Here is a 22,887-nt window from a genome sequence, read left to right as displayed (position 1 = left end):
AGGCCAAAGGTCTGGTAGAGTTAGGGTTGAGACTTAGGGTTAGGGGTTGGGTTAGGGATAGAGTTAGGGTTGAGACTTAGGGTTAGGGGTTGGGTTAGGGATAGGGTTGGGGATAGAGTTAGGGTTGAGACTTAGGGTTAGGGGTTGGGTTAGGGATAGGGTTGGGGATAGAGATAGGGTTGAGACTTAGGGTTAGGAGTTGGGTTAGGGTTAGGGTTGGGGATAAAGTTAGGGTTGAGACTTAGGGTTTAGGGGTTGGGTTAGTGATAGGGTTGGGGATAGAGTTAGGGTTGAGACTTAGGGTTAGGGGTTGGGTTAGGGATAGGGTTGGGGATAGAGTTAGGGTTGAGACTTAGGGTTAGGGGTTGGGTTAGGGATAGGGTTAGGGTTGGGGATAGAGTTAGGGTTGAGACTCAGGGTTAGGGGTTGGGTTAGGGATAGGGTTAGGGTTGGGGTTGGGTTAGGTATAGGGTTGGGGATAGAGTTAGGGTTGAGACTTAGGGTTAGGGGTTGGGTTAGGGTTGGGGATAGAGTTAGAGTTGAGACTCAGGGTTAGGGATAGGGTTAGGGATAGGGTTGGGGATAGAGTTAGGGTTGAGACTCAGGGTTAGGGGTTGGGTTAGGGATAGGGTTAGGGTTGGGGATAGAGTTAGGGTTGAGACTTAGGGTTAGGGTTGGAGATAGAGTTAGGGTTGAGACTCAGGGTTAGGGGTTGGGTTAGGGATAGGGTTGGGGATAGAGTTAGGGTTGAGACTTAGGGGTTGGGTTAGGGATAGGGTTGGGGATAGAGTTAGGGTTGAGACTTAGGGTTAGGGGTTGGGTTAGGGATAGGGTTAGGGTTGGGGATAGAGTTAGGGTTGAGACTCAGGGTTAGGGGTTGGGTTAGGGATAGGGTTAGGGTTGGGGTTGGGTTAGGTATAGGGTTGGGGATAGAGTTAGGGTTGAGACTTAGGGTTAGGGGTTGGGTTAGGGATAGAGTTAGAGTTGAGACTCAGGGTTAGGGATAGGGTTAGGGATAGGGTTGGGGATAGAGTTAGGGTTGAGACTCAGGGTTAGGGGTTGGGTTAGGGATAGGGTTAGGGTTGGGGATAGAGTTAGGGTTGAGACTTAGGGTTAGGGTTGGAGATAGAGTTAGGGTTGAGACTCAGGGTTAGGGGTTGGGTTAGGGATAGGGTTGGGGATAGAGTTAGGGTTGAGACTTAGGGGTTGGGTTAGGGATAGGGTTGGGGATAGAGTTAGGGTTGAGACTCAGGGTTAGGGGTTGGGTTAGGGGTAGGGTTGGGGATAGAGTTAGGGTTAGGGTTGGGGATAGAGTTAGGGTTGGTGATAGAGTTAGGGTTGAGACTCAGGGTTAGGGGTTGGGTTAGCGATAGGGATAGGGTTGGGGATAGAGTTAGGGTTGAGACTCAGGGTTAGGGGTTGGGTTAGCGATAGGGATAGGGTTGGGGATAGAGTTAGGGTTGAGACTCAGGGTCAGGGATAGGGTTAGGGTTGGGGTTGAGACTTAGGGTTAGGGTTTTCCCTTGAAGAATAAAGGCTAGGACTCAGGAATTGGAACAGGGACCTCCCCCAGAAGTCAAAGGTCAGAAGGCGGGTCCCCAGAGGTCAAAGGTCATGAGGCGTGGCTGACCCACCCCTATCAAAGTTTACCGCCTACCCCAACTAAGTTGGGGAATGAACAAGTCGGGGGAAAGCATTTTGCTAACCCTATCCCCCAACCCTAAGTCTCACCCTTAACCCTAACTGACCTTTGACCTATGAACTTTTTGGAACGCCACAAATCAACAAATATTCTTTATAGAATGTAAACATAAATGAAGGACCCCCAGACATAAAGGATCACCCCCCCGCCCCCCGACAGGCTCTCAGCATCCTTATACTGCAATGCCGGAGTTCCACCATAAAGGGCCTATCTATGCTTTTCACAAGAGACCCCCCCAGGGGACAACATGGGCAAAGAAAGGGGCTTGTCTTACCACTTATTGGCTTCTCAAGAAACAAGCTGCCAGAGAGGTAAGTATACGTAGGCAAGGACACTGATAGAAATCATGGGGCCCCTGACAGCCTACCTGATGAGCCCCCCCCCAACCCTGCCTACAAAGGGGTGTACAGAACAGCAGCACTGACTTTATCCACCTACGCCCTAAAAATGAAAAAAAAAAGTCCCTTGTCTGCTTCCACCTTCTGGGCCCCTCTGATGACCTGATGGGGCCCTGGAACATGTAATTGAAGCCCTTGATACGCACGTAGAAGCGGGGATGTGATCTCGTAAAACCCATTTGTTCACGTAGGCAGAAATGAACAATAAAGCTTCTCTTCTCGGGACCTGGGCCCAATACAACAGGACCGGATGTACTGCCCTATCAGTGGTCCTGTATGCAGGTATGTTGTACATACAAGCTGCTCTGGGCTGATCGGGTCACTTGAACCCAGGGGGTCTCAAACTGGCGGCCCTCCAGCTGTTGGGAAACTACAAGTCCCATGAGGCATTGTAGGGCTGAACATTACAAGCATGACTCCTCCCACAGGCAGAGGCATGATGGGACTTGTAGTTTTACAACACAAAATAGAAAGACATTCTGGGCAGCCGCACTCCAAAAAAGTTGTTGCCTTTTATTCAAAAATGGACATCAAAGATTCATGCCGCAGCAGAACAGAAGAGCTGACGCGTTTCACACACAGTGCTTAGCTATGACTAACCACTTGACAACCGCGCCTATTCCGGCACTTCTCTCCTTCATGTAAAAATCACAATTTTTTTGCTAGAAAATTTATCAGAACCCCCAAACATTATATATTTTTTTTAGCAGACACCCTAGGGAATAAAATGGCGGTCATTGCAACTTTTTTTCTCGCACGGTATTTGCGCAATAATTTTTTAAGCGCCTTTTTTTGATCACTTTTATTCCTATTACAAGAAATGTAAACATCCATTGTAATAGGAATCACTGTGACAGGTCCTCTTTATGGAGAGAGGCGGGGTCAATAAGACCTTACCCCCCCTCCCCCCACATCTCTCCTCCAGGCTTACAAGCATGAGATCGGTGAAAAAACATTCACCGATCACATGCCGACAGCCGCGATTACGGCTTTGTTTAGTTCCAAGTAACGGGCGTGACGTCATAACGTTGCGCCCGGGCCTCCGACGGTCATAGAGATGACTGGTGACCATCTGGTCACCAGTTATCTCTATGCTTCCCCAGCCAGCGCCGGCCGATTCGCTCTCCGGGCCCCCGATGGCACGGGAGAGCCCGGAGAAGCACCGGATGGCGGCGGGAGGGGGGGGGGGAGGCCCCTCCCGCTGCCTATAAGAACGATCAAGCGGCGGAACTGCCCCTATGATCGTTCTTATGGTGCAGAGAATCGGCGGCTGAAGACGGTGACATCTGAATGATGCCTGTAGCTCCTCCCATCATTCAGATATCACCGCATTTGTGGAGGATGTATTCTGTCTATGGCCCGGTTGTGAAGTGGCTAAGCACTGTTTGTTAGTGTGAAACGCGTCGGCTCTTCTGTCTGTTCTGCTGCGGCATGAATTTTTGAATAAAAGGCAAAAACTTTTTTGGAGTGTGGCCGTCCAGAATGTCTTCCTGTTTTGCGTTGCCGGCACCTGAGGCTTCTAATCCGGAGGAGAAGCTTTTACCTTTGCTCGAACTTCCTGGAGCGGTCATATCCTTTTCTCCCGTAGTTTTGCAACAGCTGGAGGGCCGCCAGTTTGAGACCCCTGCAACCCCTTGTCGACGACGTCCCACAAATATGTAACCTCGCTGGACTGGCCTTTTTGCCGCGGGGGGGGGGGGGGGGAGCGCTTATTTGCGTATCTCCCTTTGTGCTGGGAGTGCCCCACCCAGCACAGTGACCCAGGGGTCTAATGATCGGGACCCTGACAATGCTTCACCTCCATACTTGTCTCTGTCACCCCTATGGTGTCGTCAGGGCCGCCATCAGGAATTTTGGGGCCCCTTACAGGCACAACACTGCGGTTCTGCCGCTGCAAAATGAGAAGCGAGGGGAGTGTCGCAAGTTGAGAAGCGCGGGGGGGGGGGCTTCTGCCGCGAATTAAGGTCGGGGGGGCTTTGCGTGCTGACGAACAAAAAAAAAAGGGGGGATGTCATGCGGGGCCCTGGGGACCTGAGAGGTCGGGGGGGGGGGTTGGGTGCTCACAAAAAGGGGGATGTCATGCGGGGCCCTGGGGACCTGAGAGGTCGGGGGGGGGGGTTTTGTTACTGCCTGTACCCCCCTGATGGCGGCCCTGGGTATCACATTTCAGGCATCGGTCTTGATGGTGTATAAGGAGAGTCCAGGCATTGGTCGGGCATGTCTCTATACTAACAAAGCTCCACCCCCGAGGAACCGAACATTCTAATAAATAGTAAAGATTTTTCAGTCGATCGGTCACACACCTGCCTCCTCCGGCGATCAGCGCGCACATCGCCCTGGAGGGGGTCACGTTCTCCACCATCATCCCCAGAGATTTGTCGGCCTCGTCCCGGATGAAATCGTTGGAGTCGCCGATCTTGTGGAGCATAACCCGGGTGATTTCCTCCGCCTCCTGGTCCACGTTTCTGCGGAGAGATCGGAACAGATCGCTGATCGTCTTGATGGCGTGACGGGAGACCTTGGAGCGCAGATTGCTGACCTGACGGCGAGGAAAACACGGCCATTAAAGTAACACTGTCACCGACATAGACGAGGATATAGAAGACAAAACTGGCGCAGAAAAGCCGCGTTTCCGGGCCGCCGCTATTCCTCCGATCTTCGCTCTCTTGCAGAGTTACGGCCTGCAGCAGAATCTTCGCATTCAACGCGTCCGGGAGCGTCCGATGTCTGCACTCCCCCCCCACCCGCCACCCCCACCCGCCACACACTGAGGTTCTTTCCTCTGACTCCTACTGTGCCCTGGACTGATGATAGGACTGGCAGATGGAGCCCCAGCGTGTGGCGGGGGGGGGGAGGCATCGGACGCACCCGGAAGTGTGGAATGCGAAGGATCTGCTGCAGGTCGTAACTCTGCAAGAGAGCCAATCAGAATCCTCACACTAGACGTGTGCCGAAAAATTTGCTTCTTTTCGTTATATTCGTTTTTTTGCATTTTTTGGAAATTTTTTTGGTAAATTCGGAAATTCAGAATTCGGAAATTCAAAAATTCTAATTTTCTGATTTCCTAATTTTCTAATTTCCAAGATTCCGAATTTCCAAATTTTCGGAAATTCGAAAATCTGAAATTTGAAAATGCGATAATTTGAAAATTTGGAAAATGAACATTCAAAATGTCCTTGTTATAGGTCCTTACTATAGGTCCTTGTTATAGGTCCTTACTATAGGTCCTTGTTATAGGTCCTTAGGTCCTTACTATAGGTCCTTACTAAAGGTCCTTGTTATAGGTCCTTACTATAGGTCCTTACTAAAGGTCCTTGTTATAGGTCCTTACTATAGGGCCTTACTATAGGTCCTTACTATAGGTCCTTGCTATAGGTCCTTATTATAGGTCCTTACTATAGGGCCTTACTATAGGTCCTTACTATAGGTCCTTATTATAGGTCCTTACTATAGGGCCTTACTATAGGTCCTTACTATAGGTCCTTGCTATAGGTCCTTGTTACAGGTCCTTACTATAGGTCCTTACTATAGGTCCTTAGGTCCTTACTAAAGGTCCTTGTTATAGGTCCTTACTATAGGTCCTTGTTATAGGTCCTTAGGTCCTTACTATAGGTCCTTACTATAGGTCCTTAGGTCCTTACTAAAGGTCCTTGTTATAGGTCCTTACTATAGGTCCTTGTTATAGGTCCTTAGGTCCTTACTATAGGTCCTTACTATAGGTCCTTAGGTCCTTACTATAGGTCCTTACTATAGGTCCTTAGGTCCTTACTAAAGGTCCTTGTTATAGGTCCTTGCTATAGGTCCTTGTTACAGGTCCTTACTATAGGTCCTTACTATAGGTCCTTAGGTCCTTACTAAAGGTCCTTGTTATAGGTCCTTACTATAGGTCCTTGTTATAGGTCCTTAGGTCCTTACTATAGGTCCTTACTATAGGTCCTTAGGTCCTTACTAAAGGTCCTTGTTATAGGTCCTTACTATAGGTCCTTGTTATAGGTCCTTAGGTCCTTACTATAGGTCCTTACTATAGGTCCTTAGGTCCTTACTATAGGTCCTTACTAAAGGTCCTTGTTATAGGTCCTTACTATAGGTCCTTACTAAAGGTCCTTGTTATAGGTCCTTACTATAGGTCCTTGCTATAGGTCCTTATTATAGGTCCTTACTATAGGTCCTTACTATAGGTCCTTGCTATAGGTCCTTGTTACAGGTCCTTACTATAGGTCCTTACTATAGGTCCTTACTATCTGTCCTTGTTATAGGTCCTTACTATAGGTACTCGCTATAGGTCCTCGTTATAGGTCCTTGTTATAGATCCTTACTATAGGTCCTTACTATAGGTCCTTGTTATAGGTCCTTAGGTCCTTACTATAGGTCCTTACTATAGGTCCTTAGGTCCTTACTATAGGTCCTTACTAAAGGTCCTTGTTATAGGTCCTTACTATAGGTCCTTACTAAAGGTCCTTGTTATAGGTCCTTACTATAGGTCCTTACTATAGGTCCTTGCTATAGGTCCTTGCTATAGGTCCTTATTATAGGTCCTTACTATAGGGCCTTACTATAGGTCCTTACTATAGGCCCTTGCTATAGGTCCTTGTTACAGGTCCTTACTATAGGTCCTTACTATAGGTCCTTACTATCTGTCCTTACTATAGGTCCTTACTATCTCTCCTTACTATAGGTCCTTATTACAGACTCCCCTTTGGGAGACTTTACTTCCTCTTTAACAACGGATGACTCATCAGCTGTCAGTGGAATTCCCCGCTGACAGCTGAATGGAAAGGATGGCTTTCCTGGCGCCTCCCCTCAAATCCATGCCAGGCCCTTCTGAGCTTTTTTATGGGGAACCCCCACACCATGTTTTTTTACTTTTTAAATGGCGTGCCCCCCCCCCAATCCGTACCAGACCCCCCCCCCCAATCCGTACCAGACCCGAAGGGGACCCGCACAGCAATAAATACCCGGCAGAGGTTCTGACTCCTCCTCCTTCTCTAGCTAAAGCAAAATCTAACTTTGGGCTTCACGTTTATAGTAAAGGTGGAGATTGAAGTCTCTGTGTGCTGATTGGTCAGACCGTCGGGGGGGGAGGGGCACTTACCTCTCTGGTCACAGCCATACAGACATCGTGGATCCTGGAGCAGAGAACCTCGGGGTGCCAGGAGGCCAGGCAGCGCACGCTCAGGAGCCCCTTCTCCTTCTGCTCCCTGCAAGATCACATATCATTATCTGTACAACCGGGATTGGCCCAACATATTCCGGGGCAAGGAGCCCACAGCCAATCAAATGTCCTGATCCAGTCACTCCGGATCCCATCCAGAAATTCTCCCGACATTCCCAGCTCCTCATTTTACACACATTGGCCCAGATTCAAGAAGCAATTGCGCCTGTGTAACCATAGGTTACGCAGCGCAATTGCTGACTTGCGCCGGCGTTACGAATGCTCCTGATTCAGGAACATCGCTACGCCGACTGCAGCCTAAAATCTGCGCGGCATAAGGCTCTTACGCCACGCAGATTTTAGGCTGCATTCTTGCGTTGGCCGCTAGGGGGCGCTCCCATTGTGATCTGTGTATAGTATGCAAATTGCATACTAACACCGATTCACAAACTTGCGCGGGCCCTGCGTACGCAAATTACGTAATTTGCGTACGTCGGGTTTCGCGTAACGTTACACATCCTAATAGCAGGCGCAGCCAATGCTATAGGATGGCCACGTTCCCGCGTCGCGACGTTCAAATTTTACGTCGTTTGCGTAAGTGGATCGTGAATGGCGCTGGACGCCATTCACGTTCACTTTGAAGCAAATGACGTCCTTTGACGCTCGGCGCGGGAGCGCACTTAATTTAAATGATTCCCGCCCCCTACGGGATCATTTACATTAGGCGCCCTTACGCCGGGCAAGTTAACACAGCGCCCCCGCAATTTACGGAGCTTCTGCTCCGTGAATCGCGGGCAGCGCAGAAAATTTGCGCGGGCGCAGGGCAAAAACGCTGCCCTGTGCCTGCGTAAGAAAGGCGCAGATTCTTACTGAATCTGGGCCAGTAAGGATCTGCGCCTTTCTTACACAGGCACAGGGCAGCGTTTTTGCCCTGCGCCCGCGCAAATTTTCGGCGCTGCCCGCGATTCACGGAGCAGAAGCTCCGTAAATTGCGGGGGCGCTGTGTTAACTTGCCCGGCGTAAAGGGCGCCTAATGTAATCATTTAAATTAGGCGCACTCCCGCGCCGAGCGTAGAGCGCATGCACCGTCGGGAAACTTTCCCGACGTGCATTGCGGCAAATGACGTCTTAAGGACGTCATTTGCTTCAAAGTGAACGTGAATGGCGTCCAGCGCCATTCACGATCCACTTACGCAAACGACGTAAAATTTGAACGTCGCGACGCGGGAACGTGGCCATCCTATAGAATTGGCTGCGCCTGCTATTAGGATGTGTAACGTTACGCGAAACCCGACGTACGCAAATTACGTAAATTGCGTACGCAGGGCCCGCGCAAGTTTGTGAATCGGTGTTAGTATGCAATTTGCATACTATACACAGATCACAATGGGAGCGCCCCCTAGCGGCCAACGCAAGAATGCAGCCTAAAATCTGCGTGGCGTAAGAGCCTTATGCCGCGCAGATTTTAGGCTGCAGTCGGTGTTACTATGTTCCTGAATCAGGAGCATTCGCTACGCCGGAGCAAGTAAGCAATTGCGCTGTGTAACCTATGGTTACACAGGCGCAATTGCTTCTTGAATCTGGGCCCAGGCGTGCAAACACACAGCGCCCCCACTGGACAGGGCGAGGTAATGACCTCCACTGGATAGGGTGACCACATTTCCAAACCACCATTCGGGGACACCCCCCTCCCCAAAAATCAGCTTGTGCTGTAACGAATCACAGCACAGGGATTGGACACAAGAGGCGGGATTTATGATTCCTCCAATCACAAGCAGGGGGCGGGGATTTTGCTCCTCCAGGCATTCCCGGCCAGGACAAGTACTGTCAGTGGGGCAGATTCACGCAGATCTGCAGCGGCGTAACGTATCGCATTTACGGTACGCCGCCGCAAGTTTTACGGGCAAGTGCTTGATTCACGAAGCACTTTCCTGTAAAGTTGCGGCCGCGTAGCGTAAATTCCCCGGCGCAAGCCCGCCTAATTCAAATGATCCGGGTAGGGGGCGTGGATCATTTAAATAAGGCGCGTTCCCGGCGCCAAACGTACTGCGCATGCGCCGTCCCTAAAATTTCCCGACGTGCATTGCGCTAAATGACGTCATAAGCATGTCATTGGTTCGACGCGAACGTAAATTACGTCCATCCGTATGCGCGACCGACTTACGCAAACGACGTAAAAATTCAAAACTCGGCGCGGGAACGACGTCCATACTTAACATTGGCTGCGCCTCCTAATAGCAGGAGCAACGTTACGACGAAAACGACGTAAAAAACTACCGCCGGGCGCACGTACGTTTGTGAATCGGCGTAAGTAGCTAATTTGCATACTCTACGCTGAAAACTACGGAAGCACCACGTAGCGGCCAGCGTCAGAATGCAGCCTAAGATACGACGGCGTAAGAGACTTATGCCACGCATATCTTAGGCAAATGTCGGCGTATCGAGCTCTCTGAATACAGAAAGTAGATACAGCGGCGCAGATTTGAATTTACGCGGCGTATCTATGGATACGCCGGCGTAAATTCTATCTGAATCTACCCCAGTGAGTAAAGCGGTGATGTGGCAGCTTTTTTGGGGGCATCAGATTGGCCCTCGGGGGGCGGCTGTGTCAGTTTCATTCCGGGACACTGTATTGACCAGGAATGAATGTGCCCGGGACACGGGACAGACCTGAAAAATGCGGGACTGCCCCGGGCAATCCGGGACACGTGGTCACCAATGAGGAGGCAGTTTATAGAGAAGGATGCAAAGCTGATTTGCACACACCTCCCTGGCTGTACACCATGGCGAATCACAAGACTGGTGTGTGGGGGGAGGGGCAGGGTGGTGCGGGGGGAGGGGGGGTAGTAAACTCGCAGAGAACAGAATTTGTATTAATGTAGAATCCAGTGATTCACAACACACCCGACCGGGGACAAGTATGAGCAGCCAATCAGGTCTCAGTTGGACCAACAGCATCCTAGGGGCGGAGTTTGGCCGGTCTGAGACCCAATGGAGGGGGGGGGGTCCCAGAGGGTTTGGGACCCAATGGGGGGGTCCCCAGAGGGTTTGGGACCCAATGGGGGGGGTCCCCAGAGGGTTTGGGACCCAATGGGGGGGGGTCCCCAGAGGGTTTGGGACCCAATGGGGGGGGTCCCCAGAGGGTTTGGGACCCAATGGGGGGGTCCCCAGAGGGTTTGGGACCCAATGGGGGGGTCCCCAGAGGGTTTGGGACCCAATGGGGGGGGTCCCCAGAGGGTTTGGGACCCAATGGGGGGGTCCCCAGAGGGTTTGGGACCCAATGGGGGGGTCCCCAGAGGGTTTGGGACCCAATGGGGGGGTCCCCAGAGGGTTTGGGACCCAATGGGGGGGGGGTCCCCAGAGGGTTTGGGACCCAATGGGGGGGGTCCCCAGAGGGTTTGGGACCCAATGGGGGGGGGTCCCCAGAGGGTTTGGGACCCAATGGGGGGGTCCCCAGAGGGTTTGGGACCCAATGGGGGGGTCCCCAGAGGGTTTGGGACCCAATGGGGGGGGGGGTCCCCAGAGGGTTTGGGAGTCTCTATCCTTTCCCTAATCATATGGAACCTCTCTGACACCATTCTTCTTCTTCTTCTTCTTCTTCTTCTTTTCCCAATTAAGAAATTTTTCATTTATTTTTTAAAATTTACAACCAAAAGCAAAACTTCAAAACACACAAATCATTCCCACAAAACAACAGAACTATTCGCCGTCCCTGTCAGATGGGTGACCCGTCCCTACACCACCCACATAAGGAAATGCGTGACCATAAATAGGCTCTGACTGACCCAAGATGGCTGCTAGAGTCACATGGGGCGGCAGCATCCAATCGGCTAGCTTTCACAGTGACCCAGGAAACCTTAGAAGAACCAAAGTTCCTCTCGACTTCCTCTCCCCCTGCAATGCCACTGTGGTTGAGCGCCACCTGCAGTGTAGAAAGTAGAATGCACCATAATTGTGAGGCTTAGTGGTGTCCTCCGGAGACAGGAAGAGCCGCTCCTGGCAGGATCTCCGGGTGAGAATCTTTGAAATGGATTCACAAAACTTTATACAGCGAGGAGAATCTCTGCTTTATATACCCAGAAAATATATTATATATTATTACTTCTATCCCTTATTATATATCTATTGATACTTTTATCAGATATTATTTATTGTTACTTCTATTCCTTATTATATATCTATTGATACTTTTATCAGATATTATTTATTGTTACTTATATTTTATATTATTTATTGTTACTTCAATCCCATATTATATATGCTATTGTTACTTCTATCATATATTATACATTATTATATCTATTCCTATATTGTTACTTCAATCAGGAATTATTTATTGTTTCTTATATTATATATTAAACTGTATATATTGGGCCAGATTCACAAAGAGATACGACGGTGTATCTACAGATACACCGGGCCAGATTCACAAAGAGATACGACGGTGTATCTACAGATACACCGGGCCAGATTCACAAAGGTTAGCGGATCTTTAGATCCGTGTAACCTACGTGAATTAAGATCCGCCCTCGCAAGTTTGTGAGGAAAGTGTCAAATTCACAACACACTTACCTCCAAACTTGCGACGGCGGATCCTAACTCCCCCGGCGGAATTCTAATTCCGCGGCTGGGGGAGTGTACTATTTAAATGAGGCGCGCTCCCGCGCCGATTTAAATACGCATGCGCCGTCCGGGGAATTTCCCGGCGTGCATTGCTCCCACTGACGTCAATAGGACGTCAGTGGTTGCGACGTGAGCGGGACTTGCGACGCGCGTGTTCGTGAATCGGCGTACGCAAACGACGTAGGAAATTTCAAATTCGACGCGGGAACGACGGCCATACTTAACAATACTTACCCCTGCTTTTAGCAGGGGTAAGTATACGACGGGTACCGCGCTACGGAAACGACGTAAGAACACAGCGTCGGGTCCGCGTACATTCGTGAATTTCGCGTATCTCGCTGATTTACAAATCAGCGGGAACGCCCCCGGCGCCATTTTCAAATTGAAAAAAAGATCCGACAGTGTAACACAGTGTAACACTGTCAGATCTCAGCCATATCTATGCGTATGTGATTCTATGAATCAGGCGCATAGATAGGACCAGTGTAAGTCAGAGATACGATGGGGGATCAGGAGATATCAGGAGATAATACACCGGAGTATCTCTTTGTGAATCTGGCCCATTATATATTACTTCTATTCCCTATTATATATATATTGATACTTTTATCAGATATTATTATTATTAGTAGGGGTCAGAGATGTCTGTGCGTTTATCTGATGTAGGAGTCAGAGATCTCTGTGCGTTTATCTGATGTAGGAGTCAGAGATCTCTGTGCGTTTATCTGATGTAGGAGTCAGAGATCTCTGTGCGTTTATCTGATGGAGTCAGAGATCTCTGTGCGTTTATCTGATGGAGTCAGAGATCTCTGTGCGTTTATCTGATGTAGGGGTCAGAGATCTCTGTGCGTTTATCTGATGTAGGAGTCAGAGATCTCTGTGCGTTTATCTGATGTAGGAGTCAGAGATCTCTGTGCGTTTATCTGATGGAGTCAGAGATCTCTGTGCGTTTATCTGATGGAGTCAGAGATCTCTGTGCGTTTATCTGATGTAGGGGTCAGAGATCTCTGTGCGTTTATCTGATGTAGGAGTCAGAGATCTCTGTGCGTTTATCTGATGGAGTCAGAGATCTCTGTGCGTTTATCTGATGGAGTCAGAGATCTCTGTGCGTTGGGATAATGGTGGGCGGCGTCTCCCGGTGATAACACAAATTGGGGGCGTGTCTTACCAGTCCTTGTGGTTCAGCCCCCTCAGAGCCTCTATCAGGCCTTGTTCTGGGTGGGACATGGGGGCGGAGTTCTCAGAGTCCACATCCCCCTCCGAGAGATCCAATAGGGAGGCCGGCAGGGAGAACGCTGGGAGAGAAAACAGAAACAACCTTCAGGCTCCGTGTACTCGCGACACACCCTCTCCTCAACAACCTAACTTGACAGATAGTAACCCGCGTTTAAAACGTCTGTTTTGCCGCGTTTTACGTGCCGCGTCTAGTGGCGTTTACGTGCTGTGTCTAGTAGCGTTTTGCTGCGTTTATGTGCCGCGTCTAGTGGCGTTTTTCTGCGTTTACGTGCCAGCGTCTAGTGGCGATTTTCTGCGTTTATGTGCCGCGTCTAGTGCCGTTTTTCTGCGTTTATGTGCCGCGTCTAGTGGCGTTTTTCTGCGTTTACGTGCCGCGTCTAGTGGAGTTTTTTCCAGCGTTTACGTGCCCCGTCTAGTGGCGTTTTTCCGCAATTACATGCCGCGTCTAGTGGCTTTACTCCGTGTTTACGTGCCGCGTCTAGTGGCGTTTTTCCGCGTTTACGTGCCTCGTCTAGTGTTGTTTTTCCGCAATTACATGCCGCGTCTAGTGGCGTTTTTTTCAGCGTTTACGTGCCACGTCTAGTGGCGTTTTTCCGTGTTTACGTGCCGCGTCTAGTGGCGTTTTTCCAGTGTTTACGTGCCGCGTCTAGTGCCGTTTTGCAGCGTTTACGTTCCGCGTCTAATGACGTTTTTCCGCGTTTACGTGCCGCGTCTAGTGGCTTTACTCCGTGTTTACGTGCCGCATCTAGTGTCGTTTTTCCGCGTTTATGTGCCACGTCTAGTGGCGTTTTGCTGCGTTTACGTGCCGCGTCTAGTGGCGTTTTGCCGCTTTTAGAAGCGTTAAAAAAAAAACAAAAAAAACACTTAAGGACCGGCTCACAAGGATATATGTCAGCAGAATGGCGCAGACAGGCAAATCGTCGTATATTTACGTCACTTTGAATTTGTCGCTGTGCGCGCACGCCTGCCGCCCCCCCCCGCCGCGAGCTCCGTGCACTCGATGTCCGCCGGTGTCTCGAGATCGGGTCACAGAGCTGAAGAGCGGGGAGGTGCCAGTGTAAACACAACATCTCCCCGTTCTTCCTAGTGACAGGTCACTGATCGTCTGTTCCCTCTCATCGGGAGCGGCGATCAGTGACGTGTCACGGCAAACCACGCCCCCTAAAAGTTAGAATCACTCCCTAGGACACACTTAACCCCTTCAGTGCCCTCTACAGGTTAACCCCTTAACTGCCAGTGTCATTTTCAAAATGAATGTCAAAAGTGCCCGATGTGTCTGCCATAATGTCGCAGTACCGATAAAAATCGCTGATCGGCGCCATTAGTTGTAAAAAAAAAATAATAATACAAAAATGCCATAAAACTATCCCCTATTTTGTAGACGCTATAACTTTTGCGCAAACCGATCAATAAACGCTTATTGCGATTGATTTTTTACCAATAATATGTAGAAGAATACGTATCGCCCGAAACTGAGGAAAAATGTTTTTTTATATATTTTTTGGGGGATATTTATTATAGGAAAAATGTTAATTTTTTGTTTAAAATTGTCGCTCTATTTTTGTTTATAGCGCAAAAAATAAAAACCGCAGAGGCTGATCAAATACCACCAAAAGAAATCTCTATGTGTGGGGAAAAAAGGACGCCAATTTTGTTTGGGAGCCACGTCGCAGGACCGCGCAATTGTCTGTTAAAGCCACGCAGTGCCGAATCGCAAAAAGGGGCCCTGGTCCGGGGCTGAAGTGGTGAAAATGGGCAAAAAAAAACGCCTATAAACGAAACACGCGGCTTAGCGCATTTAGCAGCATTTGCCGTCTGAAACGTCGCAAACTTTGGCGCCTGAAACTTTTCGCCTTAAAAAAAAGGCCTACAAACGTCAGTAAATGAACCTGTGTGCGCTGACACAGAGGATAACAACTGCCTCTGAACGTACGTTTAGCATCAGGGGCCTGATAAGGATACAACGTCGCCGACGCGTTGAGTACAGTTGCCCCATGTGCTGCCCAGCCACCCCTCCCCCCAGGCGGTCACAACCCCAGACGAGCCCCCTAGGCGCAGAGGAGGAGGAGCAAGTTAAATTCTCCTCCTCTTTCAGCGTTAGGCAGAGTCACGGACATGACGTCACTGGTTGCTAGGCGCCAGGCGGCTCTAGCAACCAGTGGCCAGAAAGAGTCAGAGCCAGTGCTGCCGCGGTTCAGTCTGTCCCAGTCCCCTGCATTGCAGACTTCTCCCAGACTCCGTTTCTTTTAATTGGGGAGGGCACAGTATAATTTGGGGGGTCATGGCCCCCTCTGCCCCCCCCTAGTGACGCCACTGCTCTGGCTGTGCTGGACCCTCTCTGACCACACCGAAACCTCAGAGCCTCATGCCCCGCGTCTAATTACCCCCAGTGTGATGGAGCCCCAGTCTCCATAGGAACTTACCGGAAGAATGGCGGAAGTCGCTGACGGAAGGTTCCGGGGGGATGGTCGGGATGCTGGGCAAGGACGGTCGGCTGACCCATATGTTGTTGGCCACGTTGGCCCCTCCTCTTCTCTTCTCCGCACTGATGGGCACGGTGTTGCTCAGGGTGAAGGAGGTCACCGACACGGATTCTGGAATACACCAATCAGAGACTTACCATACAAAGTCTCCACCACACGCGGCGTCATGTTATCTGGCGCAGAGGCGGCGGCGGCATATATTGCCTTCCAGCCCCCCTCTGAAGTGTACCAGCACACAGATCGCTTTTCAGAGGGGAGTAAGGACCGCCCTCAGCTTGGCACTGACCTCCCCCGGTCTCCACTCCTTGAAGCCGCTCCCACAATTGCTGCTGGCTCCGCCTCCTCTGGCTCCGGATGGTCTCCATCTCTTGCTGTCTCTGTCTCATCTTATCCTGGGCAGACTTGGAGATGGAGACACTGACCTGAAATGACAGAGGAGGAGATTCTCATTCCTGGATGGGAGGCAAAGTGATCGGATCTTCTCTCTGATCGACTGACAACCCAACCCCCCCCTGGAGATCACATCGCAGCGCCCCGGAAATCACATCGCAGCGCCCCCCCCTGGAGATCACATGGCAGCCCCCCCCCCCCGGAGATCACATCGCAGCACCCCCCCCTGGAGATCACATGGCAGTGCCCCCCGGAGATCACATCGCAGCACCCCCCCCCCCCCCCGGAAATCACATTGCAGCGCCCCCCGGAGATCACATCCCCCCGGGGATCACACACCAGGCAGGCACAGAGGCCGTCCCCCCAAGATCACACACCAGGCAGGCACAGAGGCCGTCCCCCGGGGATCACACACCAGGCAGGCACAGAGGCCGTCCCCCGGGGATCACACACCAGGCAGGCACAGAGCCCCCCCCCCCAAGATCACACACCAGGCAGGCACAGAGGCCGTCCCCCGGGGATCACACACCAGGCAGGCACAGAGGCCATCCCCCCGGGGATCACACACCAGCCAGGCACAGAGGCGGTCCCCCCGGGGATCACACACCAGGCAGGCACAGAGGCCGTCCCCCGGGGATCACACGCCAGCCAGGCACAGAGGCGGTCCCCCGGGGATCACACACCAGCCAGGCACAGAGGCCATCCCCCGGGGATCACACACCAGGCAGGCACAGAGGCTGTCCCCCGAGGATCACACGCCAGCCAGGCACAGAGGCGGTCCCCCGGGGATCACACACCAGCCAGGCACAGAGGCCATCCCCCGGGGATCACACGCCAGGCAGGCACAGAGGCTGTCCCCCGAGGATCACACACCAGCCAGGCACAGAGGCCGTCCCCCGGGGATCACACGCCAGGCAGGCACAGAGGCGGTCCCCCGAGGATCACACACCAGCCAGGTGCAGAGGCCGTCCCCCGGGGATCAAATACCAGGCAGGCACAGAGGCCATCCCCCGAGGATCACACACCAGGCAGGCACAGAGGCCGTCCCCCGGGGATCACACGCCAGCCAGGCGCAGAGCCCCCCCCCCAGGGATCACACACCAGCCAGGCACAGAGGCCGTCCCCCGGGGATCACACGCCAGCCAGGCGCAGAGCCCCCCCCCCAGGGATCACACACCAGCCAGGCACAGAGGCCGTCCCCCGGGGATCACATGCCAGGCGGGTTCAGAACCCAGAGAAGTTCTGTGAGGATCTCCAGGAATCTTCCCCAAACTTCATCCAACAATCCCGCCAAGAAAAACACAAACAAGAACTCCAACACCAGCAGTGACAGGCGCATGACGGCCGCAGGATCCTCTAATGCCGGTTAGCGGTGTTGCCTAGCAACAGGGAAGCCCACCTCACATAGGCTTGTTGGGGGAGGTGCTTCACAACTTTATTGAGAACAAGAGGACAGAGACACTCCACTGGATATTTTCCTATGACATGTTAATCATACTGGGGGGGGTGAAACATGTCAGAGGAGAACATACTGGGGGGTGAAACATGTCAGAGGAGAACATGCTGGGGGGGGGAGTATCAGAGGAGAACATACTGGGGGTGAAACATGTCAGAGGAGAACATAGTGGGGGGAGGGGGGGTGAAACATGTCAGAGGAGAGCATACGGGGGGGGTGAAACATGTCAGAGGAGAACATACTGGGGGGGGGGGGTGAAACATGTCAGAGGAGAACCTAGTGGTGGGAGGGGGGGGTGAAACATGTCAGAGGAGAACCTAGTGGGGGGAGGGGGGGTGAAACATGTCAGAGGAGAACCTAGTGGGGGGAGGGGGGGGTGAAACATGTCAGAGGAGAACATACTGGGGGGTGAAACATGTCAGAGGAGAACATAGTGGGGGGAGGGGGTGAAACATGTCAGAGGAGAACATAGTGGGGGGAGGGGGGGTGAAACATGTCAGAGTAGAACATAGTGGGGGGAGGGGGGGTGAAACATGTCAGAGGAGAACATAGTGGGGGGAGGGGGGGTGAAACATGTCAGAGGAGAACCTAGTGGGGGGAGGGGGGGTGAAACATGTCAGAGTAGAACATAGTGGGGGGAGGGGGGGTGAAACATGTCAGAGGAGAACATAGTGGGGGGAGGGGGGGGTGAAACATGTCAGAGGAGAACCTAGTGGGGGGAGGGGGGGTGAAACATGTCAGAGTAGAACATAGTGGGGGGAGGGGGGGTGAAACATGTCAGAGGAGAACATAGTGGGGGGAGGGGGGGTGAAACATGTCAGAGGAGAACCTAGTGGGGGGAGGGGGGGTGAAACATGTCAGAGTAGAACATAGTGGGGGGAGGGGGGGTGAAACATGTCAGAGGAGAACATAGTGGGGGGAGGGGGGGGGTGAAACATGTCAGAGGAGAACCTAGTGGGGGGAGGGGGGGGTGAAACATGTCAGAGGAGAACCTAGTGGGAGGGGGGGGTGAAACATGTCAGAGGAGAACATAGTAGGGGGAGGGGGTGAAACATGTCAGAGGAGAACATACTGGGGGGTGAAACATGTCAGAGGAGAACATACTGGGGGGTGAAACATGTCAGAGGAGAACCTAGTGGGGGGAGGGGGGGTGAAACATGTCAGAGGAGAACATAGTAGGGGGAGGGGGTGAAACATGTCAGAGGAGAACATACTGGGGGGTGAAACATGTCAGAGGAGAACATACTGGGGGGTGAAACATGTCAGAGCACAACAATCAGCTTCTGAAACCCCGGCTGTGATATGTCTGCCCCCCCCCCCCCCTGGTGGATGATATCAGAGGGAAGACTCACCCGCGAATAGTTTTCCTTCCCCTCGTCGTCCTTCAATTCTCCGCCATCGGGGGGTGGAGTCGGGAAGACGGGATTGGATGGAATTGGATCCAAATCACTTTCCACGGAAGTTATATGACGGCTCTCCGCCTGATCCGCTCCTGAGGAAGACAACCGCAGAGAGAGAAACTTGTGATTATTTGCATTAAAAACAAAGATGACCTCAGACTTAGTTGAGTCCAGCGGCCCGAGTCTTCACACCTGTTCAGCACAAGTGCTCAGTGCGGTGTCTATAGACATTTACAGAGATAAGGGCGGAGGAAGGCGGAGGAAGGGCGGAGGAAGGCAGAGGAAGAGGGAGGAAGAGCGGAGGAGGGCGGAGGAGGGTTGAGGAAGGCAGAGGAGGGCGGAGGAAGGGCGGAGGTCGGAGGAGGGTGGAGGAAGGGCGGAGGAAGGGCGGAAGAAGGGTGGAGGAAGGTGAAGGAAGGGTGGAGGAGGGCGGAGGAAGGCGGAGGAGGGCGGAAGATGGCGAGGGAAGGCGGAGGAAGGTAGAGGAAGGCGGAGCAAGGGTGGAGGAAGGCGGAGGAAGGTAGAGGAAGGCGGAGCAAGGGTGGAGGAAGGCAGAGGAAGGGCGGAGGAAGGGCGGGAGAAGGTGGAGGAAGGCGGAGGAAGGGCAGAAGAAGGTGGAGGAAGGTGGAGGAAGGGCGTGGGAAGGCGGGGGAAGGGCGGAGGAAGGCAGAGGAAGGGCGGGGGAAGGCGAAGGAAGGGGGAGGAAGGCGGAGAAAGAGCAGGAGAAGGTGGAGGAGGGTGGAGGAAGGCGGAGGAAGGCGGAGAAAGGGAGGGGGAAAGTGGAGGAAGGCGGAGGAAGGGGGAGGAAGGCGGAGAAAGGGTGGAGGAAGGCGGAGGAAGGGTGGAGGAAGGCGGAGGAAGGGCGGGGGAAGGCGAAGGAAGGTGAAGGAAGGTGGAGAAAGGCAGAAGGTGGAAGAAGGCGGAGGAAGGGCGGGGGAAGGCGAAGGAAGGGGGAGGAAGGTGGAGGAAGGTGGAAGAAGGCGGAGGAAGGGTGGAGGAAGGCGGAGGACGGCGGAGGAAGGTGGAGGAAGGCGGAGGAAGGCAGAGGAAGGGCGGAGGAAGGTGGAGGAAGGCGGAGGAAGGGGGAGGAAGGCGGAGGAAGGGCGGAGGCAGGTGGAGGAAGGCGGAGGAAGGGTGGAGGAAGGGGGGGGAAGGCGAAGGAAGGGGGAGGAAGGCGGAGGAAGGGGGAGGAAGGCGGAGGAAGGGCGGAGGCAGGTGGAGGAAGGGGGAGAAAGAGCAGGAGAAGGTGGAGGAAGGTGGAGGAAGGCGGAGGAAGGCGGAGAAAGGGAGGGGGAAAGTGGAGGAAGGCGGAGGAAGGGGGAGGAAGGCGGAGAAAGGGTGGAGGAAGGTGGAGGAAGGGTGGAGGAAGGCGGAGGAAGGGCGGGGGAAGGTGAAGGAAGGGGGAGGAAGGTGAAGGAAGGTGGAGAAAGGCGGAAGGTGGAAGAAGGCGGAGGAAGGGCGGGGGAAGGCGAAGGAAGGGGGAGGAAGGTGGAAGAAGGCGGAGGAAGGGCGGAGGAAGGGTGGAGGAAGGCGGAGGAAGGCGGAGGACGGCGGAGGAAGGTGGAGGAAGGCGGAGGAAGGCAGAGGAAGGGGGAGGAAGGCGGAGGAAGGGCGGAGGCAGGTGGAGGAAGGCGGAGGAAGGGGGAGGAAGGTGGAGGAAGGCGGAGGAAGGGGGGGGAGGCGGAGGAAGGCAACTCTCCTCTCCCTCCTCTACAACTCTCCTCTCCTTCCTCTACAACTCTCCTCTCCTTCCTCTACAACTCTCCTCTCCCTCCTCTACAACTCTCCTCTCTCTCCTCTACAACTCTCCTCTCCTTCCTCTACAACTCTCCTCTCCTTCCTCTACAATTCTCCTCTCCCTCCTCTACAACTCTCCTCTCCTTCCTCTACAACTCTCCTCTCCCTCCTCTACAACTCTCCTCTCCTTCCTCTACAACTCTCCTCTCCCTCCTCTACAACTCTCCTCTCCTTCCTCTACAATTCTCCTCTCCCTCCTCTACAACTCTCCTCTCCTTCCTCTACAACTCTCCTCTCCTGATTTATATGAAGGCGGAGGAAGGTGGAGGAAGGCGGAAGAAGGGCGGAGGAAGGCGTAGGAAGGGGGAGGAAGGCGGAGGAAGGCGGAGGAAGGGGGAGGAAGGCGGAGGAAGGGGGAGGAAGGCGGAGGAAGGCGGAGGAAGGGGGAGGAAGGCGGAGGAAGGCAACTCTCCTCTCCCTCCTCTACAACTCTCCTCTCCCTCCTCTACAACTCTCCTCTCCTTCCTCTACAACTCTCCTCTCCCTCCTCTACAACTCTCCTCTCCCTCCTCTACAACTCTCCTCTCCTTCCTCTACAACTCTCCTCTCCCTCCTCTACAACTCTCCTCTCCCTCCTCTACAACTCTCCTCTCCCTCCTCTGTAACTCTCCTCTCCCTCCTCTACAACTCTCCTCTCCTTCCTCTACAACTCTCCTTCCTCTACAACTCTCCTCTCCTTCCTCTACAACTCTCCTCTCCTTCCTCTACAACTCTCCTCTCCTTCCTCTACAACTCTCCTCTCCCTCCTCTACAACTCTCCTCTCCTTCCTCTACAACTCTCCTCTCCCTCCTCTACAACTCTCCTCTCCCTCCTCTACAACTCTCCTCTCCTTCCTCTACAACTCTCCTCTCCCTCCTCTACAACTCTCCTCTCCCTCCTCTACAACTCTCCTCTCCTTCCTCTACAACTCTTCTCTCCACCCTCTACAACTCTCCTCTCCCTCCTCTACAACTCTCCTCTCCTTCCTCTACAACTCTCCTCTCCCTCCTCTACAACTCTCCTCTCCCTCCTCTACAACTCTCCTCTCCTTCCTCTACAACTCTCCTCTCCCTCCTCTACAACTCTCCTGTCCCTCCTCTACAACTCTCCTCTTCTTCCTCTACAACTCTCCTCTCCCTCCTCTATAACTCTCCTCTCCCTTCTCTACAACTCTCCTCTCCCTCCTCTACAACTCTCCTCTCCTTCCTCTACAACTCTCCTCTCCCTTCTCTACAACTCTCCTCTCCTTCCTCTACAACTCTCCTCTCCCTCCTCTACAACTCTCCTCTCCCTCCTCTACAACTCTCCTCTCCTTCCTCTACAACTCTTCTCTCCATCCTCTACAACTCTCCTCTCCCTCCTCTGTAACTCTCCTCTCCCTCCTCTACAACTCTCCTCTCCCTCCTCTACAACTCTCCTCTCCCTCCTCTGTAACTCTCCTCTCCCTCCTCTACAACTCTCCTCTCCCTCCTCTACAACTCTCCTCTCCATCCTCTACAACTCTCCTCTCCTTCCTCTACAACTCTCCTCTCCCTCCTCTGTAACTCTCCTCTCCTTCCTCTACAACTCTCCTCTCCTTCCTCTACAACTCTCCTCTCCCTCCTCTGTAACTCTCCTCTCCCTCCTCTGTAACTCTCCTCTCCTTCCTCTACAACTCTCCTCTCCCTCCTCTACAACTCTCCTGTCCCTCCTCTACAACTCTCCTCTTCTTCCTCTACAACTCTCCTCTCCCTCCTCTATAACTCTCCTCTCCCTTCTCTACAACTCTCCTCTCCCTCCTCTACAACTCTCCTCTCCTTCCTCTACAACTCTCCTCTCCCTCCTCTGTAACTCTCCTCTCCTTCCTCTACAACTCTCCTCTCCTTCCTCTACAACTCTCCTCTCCCTCCTCTGTAACTCTCCTCTCCTTCCTCTACAACTCTCCTCTCCCTCCTCTACAACTCTCCTCTCCTTCCTCTACAACTCTCCTCTCCTTCCTCTACAACTCTCCTCTCCATCCTCTACAACTCTCCTCTCCATCCTCTACAACTCTCCTCTCCCTCCTCTGTAACTCTCCTCTCCTTCCTCTACAACTCTCCTCTCCCTCCTCTGTAACTCTCCTCTCCCTCCTCTACAACTCTCCTCTCCCTCCTCTACAACTCTCCTCTCCCTCCTCTACAACTCTCCTCTCCTTCCTCTACAACTCTCCTCTCCCTCCTCTGTAACTCTCCTCTCCTTCCTCTACAACTCTCCTCTCCTTCCTCTACAACTCTCCTCTCCCTCCTCTGTAA

The 22,887-nt window shown here is 52.8% G+C and overlaps 1 protein-coding gene across 2 annotated transcripts in view; it reads right to left on the bottom strand.

The window, feature by feature from the left end:
* The window catches only part of TOGARAM2 (TOG array regulator of axonemal microtubules 2), a 109,346-nt gene that overhangs the window by 29,329 nt on the left and 57,130 nt on the right, over nucleotides 1-22,887 (bottom strand). For both annotated transcript variants that reach the window (XM_040351861.1, XM_040351860.1), the window contains exons 8-13: nucleotides 18,793-18,932; nucleotides 15,881-16,016; nucleotides 15,535-15,705; nucleotides 13,044-13,170; nucleotides 7,193-7,298; nucleotides 4,404-4,639 (exon numbers count right to left, since the gene is read on the bottom strand). In XM_040351861.1, coding sequence (XP_040207795.1) covers nucleotides 4,404-4,639; nucleotides 7,193-7,298; nucleotides 13,044-13,170; nucleotides 15,535-15,705; nucleotides 15,881-16,016; nucleotides 18,793-18,932 — 916 coding nt within the window. The remainder of the gene's footprint in view (nucleotides 1-4,403; nucleotides 4,640-7,192; nucleotides 7,299-13,043; nucleotides 13,171-15,534; nucleotides 15,706-15,880; nucleotides 16,017-18,792; nucleotides 18,933-22,887) is intronic.

The sequence above is a fragment of the Rana temporaria genome, chromosome 4 (assembly GCF_905171775.1).
Source record: "Rana temporaria chromosome 4, aRanTem1.1, whole genome shotgun sequence".
Classification (NCBI taxonomy): Eukaryota; Metazoa; Chordata; class Amphibia; order Anura; family Ranidae; genus Rana; species Rana temporaria.
This window is presented reverse-complemented; position numbering and strand designations above follow the sequence as displayed.